At 43.4% G+C, this 8,275-nt stretch overlaps 1 protein-coding gene across 1 annotated transcript; it reads left to right on the forward strand.

Moving 5' to 3' along the window:
• The first annotated feature begins 1,401 nt into the window (after positions 1-1,401).
• On the forward strand, positions 1,402-8,041 carry rpn1 (ribophorin I). Its single transcript, XM_070842896.1, has 10 exons — positions 1,402-1,743; positions 2,397-2,461; positions 2,802-3,108; positions 3,200-3,409; positions 3,538-3,730; positions 4,391-4,490; positions 4,589-4,727; positions 5,997-6,116; positions 6,650-6,895; positions 7,012-8,041. The coding sequence occupies exons 1-10, from the start codon at positions 1,504-1,506 to the stop codon at positions 7,192-7,194; spliced, it is 1,803 nt and encodes a 600-aa protein (XP_070698997.1). The 5' UTR covers positions 1,402-1,503; the 3' UTR covers positions 7,195-8,041.
• The last annotated feature ends 234 nt before the right edge of the window (positions 8,042-8,275 follow it).

The raw sequence follows: 8,275 nt of genomic DNA on the forward strand, positions 1-8,275 counted from the left end.
TTTTTGTTCCACACAGCTCCAAAAGAATAAGAATAAACTTCAAACACAAAAACCAAAAATCACCTGTGAAGTAACATAAGAGGCTAAAGCCTTAACACAACAAAAGACTAGGGCTGTACTGGAAATGGCCTACTAGACTGGCAGTTTGTATTGAATAGGACAAAATGTAGTTTGTCTTATACAGTTTGCAAACAAAAGCAAAGTCTGCAGCATGCATGGGACCAGTCTACTTCACCTACTGTGTCCCACAATGCAAGGCGCTTACTGTTGTATGAACAGAGACGTTTCAGAAAGCCATGTAAAGTTTGACTTGTTTCTCCTGAGCAGTCCACCTAAAGCTGTTAGTGAGGGAATTTCAGGCAAGAAATATGCTACCCAGCTGCTGAACATTCACTTCTGTTAGATTTACAAGGACAATTTAAGTGCTTGTTCCCACTTTGGTCGACTGTTAGCTTACCAGTGGAATTTCCCATATAATATTCAAATGCTACATCAAATGTTTCTGACAGTGGTGCCTTAAACAGGCAATGAAAGTTCTCTGCAACATTTAACGCTCAAACAACACAGTAAGGACCCAAATGAAGAGGCAAGACGTTTCTCTGGTTATCATAAAACAGTTTTATCTTAAAAAAAAAGGTTGTTTTTCTGTTCTAGTCAAATCTCCTCACACTATGGACTCTACATGATCCAACCTCTCCCCTCTGAGAGGTGCTGCAGAGCCCAGAAACAACACAAGAACAGTTTCCCTGCACAGGACATGATCAATGTGATCTGATCAATCAGTCACAAAAAGACGTGTTGAAAACGGTATAGAAAAGAGATTGAAAACGTTTTTTTCTCTCACTGCTTCCCTGTCACACCTTACCTGATGCCCACCAGGTGACCTTAATAGCAGGGCCAGGCATAAGGGGAAATTGACATACTTCCCACATTTCAACTTTATTCTCAAAATGCAAATAGAAAAAGGGAATCCTCCATAGCTTTGATCAACAGTTAACACAGTGTCAATAAACCTGCAACACTAAGACATTTAATGCACCTACAGATTCTAAATTATATACTGTAGTTTAACCACAGATGTACATTTACATATAATTGTTGCATATAAATGCCTCCATACTGAATAGTTTATACATATACTATCATATCCACCTACCTCACGTATATAAAGTAAGATTTGATAATAATTCCTCTTGTTGTTACATGTTTTAATATATGAATACAGACTCCTTCATCTTTGTCCCTGTTTCCAGTTGTGTTTTTATTCAAATTCCTTGTTTGTGTTCTTATCATAAACTGGATTGGGATTCGGATTTCCCAATCTGTATCTGACGCACGGCGCGTCGTATAGAGCGCGCTCTGACGTCATCACGCCGGGCTGAGTGAAGCGTCATCCTTTCTGTTGTAGAGCGGCGCGGCGGCCTTTCTTCGCTGCTCCCCGTTTCCCTCCCCTCCGCTCGTATCTTTTAGCTCTCTCTGGTCTGTCTCTCTCTCTCTATAAACATGGCTCGAAAGTCGCCTCTCGTCGCCGCCTGCCTGCTGCTTCTGGCGGCCGTGAGCTCGGAGGTTAGCGCGGACGGTCTGGTGAACGAGGAGGTGAAGAGGACCGTGGACCTCAGCACTCATCTGGCCAAGATCACCGCGGAGATCGCGCTGTCCAACCAGGGACCCTCCGCCGCCCACAGCTTCGTGCTGGCGGTAGAGGCTGACCTGGTCCCTCACCTGGCGTACATCGGAGCTACGGTGAGCCAAACACCGGCGAAGGAACCGACGCCAGCACCTCTGCCCTGACGCCGGCTAGCGTTAGCTTTAGCCTGCTAGCCACCACACAGCATATGATCCTGGCTGTGCAAAACACTGCTGCTTTCAAACGTTGCATTGCTTTGTGTTAAACCACCTGCAGCAGCAGTGCGCAGGTTATCAGCATGCTACAGTTTGATGTTACTGTGTGCTACTTGAATGGATGAAGTCGCAGCTAATGGCTAGCCAGCTGGATGTGATGTGATGTGATGTGATTCATTGAGGTGCTGCGGGCTCTGCAAGCTACATGTCAAACAGCCGCAGTTGGCTTTTATCTCATGATGTATGTGTTTTTATGCTGCACGGTGTTAACTCAGGTAAGACAGCTTCATTTCGCATCGTTATCACTGCAGGATGTTAACTTCCGCAGCGCTGCACGCTCTGTCAGTGGCTGAATGACACGTATGCGCTGGGCAGCTCACTTCCGTATGTGACTGCGCAGGCCTGCCCCCTCCACTGTGAATGAAGCTGCAGCAATGATCTGTTTTACACAGAATTATAAACTACACATGGTTTCCTCAAGGAACTGTCATCCACTTCATCATAAACATCTCACCTGTCCTGTATTTTTTTTAAAAACTGCCATGTTCTCACAGGTGAAGGGTGATGAAGAGGAGGATGGCACACTTAAACTCCAGCAGACAACAATTCATGGCCAAAGGTGAGAGATCAGATTCTTACATGGGCACTGGACCAGACTGTTTTTTACGTGTTTAAACCAACATTCATTCAACCAAGGAAATATAAGACCAAACTACAAGATATAACATAAAACTTGGGAACATGTTAGATGACTTAACTATAAATATTCAAGTAATTTACCAGTATTTTGTAAATGAAGTAATAAAAACACTCCCTCTTGCAACAATTCTTCTCAATAATCCCCCAATGAATTACTGAATACGAGATTCTGAGGTGATGTTTTACAGCAGCAGCATCAACATCATTATGCAAATGTTTCTTACCCATGATCCTCTCTGTCATGTCTGATCCTCACACAGTGGGCAGTTTTACAAAGTGCAGCTGCCCTCCAGTCTGGCAGCAGGCGCTCAGCTGAAAGTGAAGGTGGAGATGACGTTTAGCCACGTCCTGAAGCCGTTCCCCACACACATCACCCAGGCCGAGCGCCAGCTGGTGGTCTTCCAGGGGAACCACTACCTGTACTCCCCGTACCCCACCCGCAGCCAGAGCACACGAGTCCGTCTGGCCTCCAAGACTGTAGAGAGCTACACCAAGCTGGGTAACCCCAGCAAGAACGACGAGATCGTCGAGTACGGACCGTACCGTGACGTGGCTCCGTTCAGCGAGGTAAAGCTCTGACCAGGTTTGACGAGCTCCGAGTGAAGCCGCAAGAAAGCTGCTAAAACGGTCTGTGCTGTGTGTGTTATTCACTGTCCAGGATACGATGAAGATCCATTATGAAAACAACACACCCTTCCTCACCATCAGTAGCATCGTTCGGACCATTGAGGTCTCTCACTGGGGCAACATTGCTGTGGAAGAGACCATCGACTTGAGGCACACTGGAGCCGTCCTGAAGGGCCCTTTTTCACGTTACGATTATCAGCGTCAGTCAGACAGCGGAATCTCATCCGTTAAATCCTTCAAGGTATTGAACACAAACTGCTGTCCTGTGATTTGCTGTTAAGGTGACGATGATGATGATGATGATGATGATGATGATGATGATGATGATGATGATGATGATGACGACTACATATGCTTTCTCCTCAACAGACTATCCTTCCCGCCTCGGCCCAGGACGTCTACTACAGAGATGAGATCGGCAACATCTCCACCTCCCATCTGCAGGTTCTGGAGGACTCGGTGGAGGTGGAGGTCAGGCCTCGCTTCCCCTTGTTCGGAGGCTGGAAGACGCACTACATCATCGGCTACAATCTGCCCAGCTACGAGTACCTCTACACCCTGGGTGAGTCGAGGGCTGATAACCCTAAAAAACCCAAACATAGGAGGAAACTTTGATTCCTACGCATGGTGTGAAGGACCACTACAAAACTCAAGGGCAACATAATGTCAACATAATTTGAACCCAGGCTTCCTGTTTAAACACAAGCCTCATTAGCTGAGAAGGATGACTTTCTCTGGATCACCACGGGGCGTCATGTGTCACAGTGTTTGTCAAGTCAAGTCATAAAACTGTTTAAGACTTTTGAAAATCTGATATTAGAAAGTTTACACACCCAAAAGTCATATTAGCGCCGCTAAAGCTACAATAAAGTCACTGTGTCATTCTTTGGCATCCAGGCTGATAAAAAGACTAGAAGTCACTGGATTAAACACATCAGGACAGAAAACGTTATATTAAACACAGATGTTATATTTCTCAGAATGAGAGGATGCAGTTCTCTGAGCAGTTTCACAGAAAACTAAATAGTACTTTTTTCACTTGGAAAATATCTTTTCATCATGTGTGTAATTCATGGCACAATTCAAATGGAATCAAAAATGTGTCTCGTTGTTTTCCATCGTACATATTTTTCCTGAAATAAGCTCCTATGGGACCCACTGGAAGGGGAGGCACCGAACCCCAGGGTGTGTTGCTAATGTGTTGCATCATGTTGTCCTCTAGGTGACCAGTATGCACTGAAGATGAGGCTAGTTGACCACGTGTATGACGACCAGGTCATTGACTCCCTCACTGTGAAAATCATCCTGCCGGAGGGGGCCAGGTCAGTGTCTGCAAGCACATCTACAGCACGCCAGCTTTGGTGGAGATCTTTGCACTGCTCAATGCTGATTTCTCATCATTTCTCTCATGTCCTATCAGAAACATCCAGGTGGACACACCTTACAAAATTGACCGCATGCCAGACCAGCTGCATTATACGTACCTCGACACGTTTGGCCGACCAGTGCTGGTTGCCACCAAGAGCAACCTAGTGGAGCATCACATCCAGGATGTCGTGGTGAGACGATTTACATGCAGATAGCTGCTACAGTGTTGTTAACCACATGTAAACAGATTTATTGTCTGTTCAATGCATACAATAAATACAGAGAAAGGGAAAAAACTACTGGAATTCAAGAAATATAAATCTAATGTATAAATATTTTTAGTACCGAATATGAAAAAAAACATCTGTATGTTTTTAAGTTGAAGAATTTGTGCAGGAAAATGCAAAATAACAGCCAAAGTGAGACAAAAGTTGCCATAGACATAAAGACAATATGTTCACTGCATCGAGTCTGATGAGGAGACTGTACGTTAATGTAAGCTGGGGTATCTTTGGGGGGAGGGGTAAGTGATGAGGCGTCTGCAGACGGGAAGAAACTGTTGTTGTGGGTGTTTTCCCTAAAGGTTTGTGTCCAGGGTGGGAGGGGTCGGCCACAATCTCTCCTGCCTACAGCCTCCAGCTGCCATGTAGACGGGTTTTATTCAGCTCTGACAAATGTTAATGAACTAATTTGCACTAAGATAAATGACTTCAAGTAATCAGAAGTTTTACAGTCTGATTAAATGATTTCACTGGGACCTCTGAGCTTTGTAACTTTGCCACTTTCAGGCCAGAATGTAAAACTTGAACACAAGATACCCGCCGTGAGTTTTCAAGACTCACCTTCAGTTTAACACCCTCCTGAGGACGTTAACTGTTCCCAGAAGCAGGTTTATTATCTGATAACTTTCCTGAGTGAAAACAGGAGCAGGTTTTTCTTATGTTCTGGGGTAAAAAGAACTTTTTTTCTGAAATGTTTAATGGATAAATTGTTAAACTTTCTGTGTGGAACACGGCTCAGGCCTCCATGAACAGTATGTACTAACAGTATCAGTCTTTTGGGCAGCTAAGCTAATGTTATGAATATCTGCATGGTTATACTGTACTTTAATAATACATTGTTTACAGAACTTTATCCTCACTGCGTCTGTTCACTTGACGATAAAATGTTACAGAGAAAAGTATAAAATGTAACCTGTAACCAACAGAGGTTGTATTTTGAAATACTACTGTATTTATTAATGGCTTGATTTGTCAGAGTAATAATTTGTCAATAACTAATAAGTTGAATAGTTTAAATTATCCACATAAGAAATTAGGTTATTTAGCTCTCAATATTTTAGTTTAGAGAAAAAACTTTCTTTTGGTGCTTCTCTCAGCTGCACTACACCGACGTCACAGTTGTGTGAGTTTGAATTTGTTTTCAAGTCTGATTTAATAAACCTCTCTTGTGGTTACCAGGTTCATTATAACTTCAATAAGATCCTGATGCTGCAGGAGCCCCTCCTGGTCGTAGGAGCCTTCTACATCCTCTTCTTCACTGTCATCATCTACGTCCGCCTGGACTTTGCCATCACAAAGGTACGACAACATTTATGCCTTTCTATAAATGGAGCCAGATTTCTGTTGCCTGTAAAGCTCCTCAGCTTTGGCAAATATTCTGCATATTTCTGCATCTTTTTCAGGGCGGCCACGGGTCTTAAATTCACATTAACTAAAAAGGCCTTAAAAGTATTAACTAGTAAAAATGTATTTATTGAATGCTCTCCCTGTTACAATTTGGCCTCACTGAACACATAACATGTGCGACTCTGTCTCTAAGATGGTGGTAGCGATTAAATATCACTAAAAATATAATTTTATTTCACATTAATAAACATTTTGCAGCAAATATTCTTCTATTGTCATGTTGCCTTAGTTGTATGACAATATCTTCACATTGACGTTCATCCTTTATTGCGAAATTGGTCTTAAATGATTAACCAGTGCATTAAAAAGTTTTAAATTCAACTTGCTGATACATGTAGACAACTTGTTTTTGTCACTTCACTCGTGTGTGTGTGTGTTTTGGACCCGTTTTTAAATGTGGGTTAACATCTTTCACCTTTGTTCAGGACCCTGCGGCTGAGGTGCGTATGAAGGTCGCCTCCATCACGGAGCAGGTGCTGACTCTGGTCAACAAGCGTCTGGGTCTGTACCGGCACATGGACGAGGTGGTCAACCGCTACAAGCAGTCCCGCGACACGGGGGCGCTCAACAGCGGCCGGAAGACTCTGGAGGCCGACCACCGCACTCTCACCAACGAGATAAGTTCACTGCAGGCCCGCCTCAAAGCCGAGGGCTCCGACTTGGCTGATAAGGTGAGTGACGTGTGTTTGTATTGTTGTTAAACAAACTGTACCTGCAGCGCGGCTCGTAACCCTCCTCCTCCTCCTCCTCCTCCTCCTCCTCCCCCTCCCTCTCTCTGTGCTCTCAGGTCGGCGAGGTGCAGAAGCTGGACGGCCAGGTGAAGGAGCTGGTGTGCCGCTCCTGCCAGGAGGCGGAGCGGCTGGTGGCCGGTAAGGTCAAGAAGGAGGCTTACATCGAGAGCGAGAAGACTCTGACCAGCAAGAGACAGGAGCTCGTCAGCCGCATCGACAGTCTGCTGGACGCCCTGTAAACTCCTCCTGCCACACTCACACAGACGCACACACCACCCCTGCTACAACATACAACCGAGCATTTGTATGAAAGAGAATTAAATTAAATGTGACGCAAATGCTTACACATTATTTTTTTCTTTTGCCATCCTTGAAACCAGACATGTACTAACGTGTCGTGTGACGGTAGTGATGGGTTTATCCAAACACGTGTGCCTTGTGATAAACTCCAGGTCACTGCCTGCTCGGCTCCACAGCAGCTACGTCACAAGTTTTTGTTCGTCCGTTTTTGACTTGACACCTAAACTTTGTCACACCTCGATCAGACATGACGCCTCGTCCTCATGTTCAAATCTGGACTTTGTGGGTTTTTTTCCCCTCCCCATCTACAGTACACGTGGTTATAGGATTTTATTTTATTTTTTTTTCCCTTTTTTTAAAAAAATGAATAGCTGAAGTGTTTTCAGTCTCATGTCTTTACTCACATATGCCGTATCCTAAGATTGAATCATCTCTTGCTCTTATCAAGGTGAAAGTCTTTTCAAGTCTCATCTCTTTTGCACTTGCAACTTTTTTCTACTCGCCCCTGACTGACGTTTATATTTGAACAAATTTGAAGCTCTGATTCTGTGTCATCCCAAATGCTCGTTCTTATTTTCTACATTTTGTATGATTTTTGTTTTGTAAGTGGCTCTTTTTTTTTTTTTTTCTTTCTTTTTTTTTGGGGGGGGGGGACATTGAGATTAGTGAAGACATGAGATTAGGTTGTATGCGAGAAAAGACATGGGAGACGTGACACAGATGATTGTGAAATGGGCAATGATATGGAAAGCTGTCAAATTTGAAATAAAGTTTTGAGAAACATCATTAAGCATCTTTTTTATTTTTAGATTATACAGGAGGTGCATGAAAATGGAGTTAATTATATACTATTACTACATATAATTTATAGTTTTTTTTCTAATTTTTTTTGTCTATTTAATAAGGCAACGTTAATGAACATCAGTATAAAAACACTAAATGTAAACATGCCAGAGTTAGCAAGAATGCTAATTTCCATTTGTAGTTTCTAGGCAGGTAAGAAAAGACAGAAACATTAAA

The sequence above is a fragment of the Pempheris klunzingeri genome, chromosome 2 (genome assembly GCF_042242105.1).
Source record: "Pempheris klunzingeri isolate RE-2024b chromosome 2, fPemKlu1.hap1, whole genome shotgun sequence".
Classification (NCBI taxonomy): Eukaryota; Metazoa; Chordata; class Actinopteri; order Acropomatiformes; family Pempheridae; genus Pempheris; species Pempheris klunzingeri.

Coding starts and splice junctions, on each gene's coding strand:
- rpn1 (XM_070842896.1), top strand. CDS start 1,504: ATGGCTCGAAAGTCGCCTCTCGTCGCCGCCTGCCTGCTGCTTCTGGCG. Junction 4,728..5,996: donor ATCACATCCAGGATGTCGTG/GTGAGACGATTT, acceptor TGTGGTTACCAG/GTTCATTATAACTTCAATAA. Junction 6,896..7,011: donor GCTCCGACTTGGCTGATAAG/GTGAGTGACGTG, acceptor CTGTGCTCTCAG/GTCGGCGAGGTGCAGAAGCT.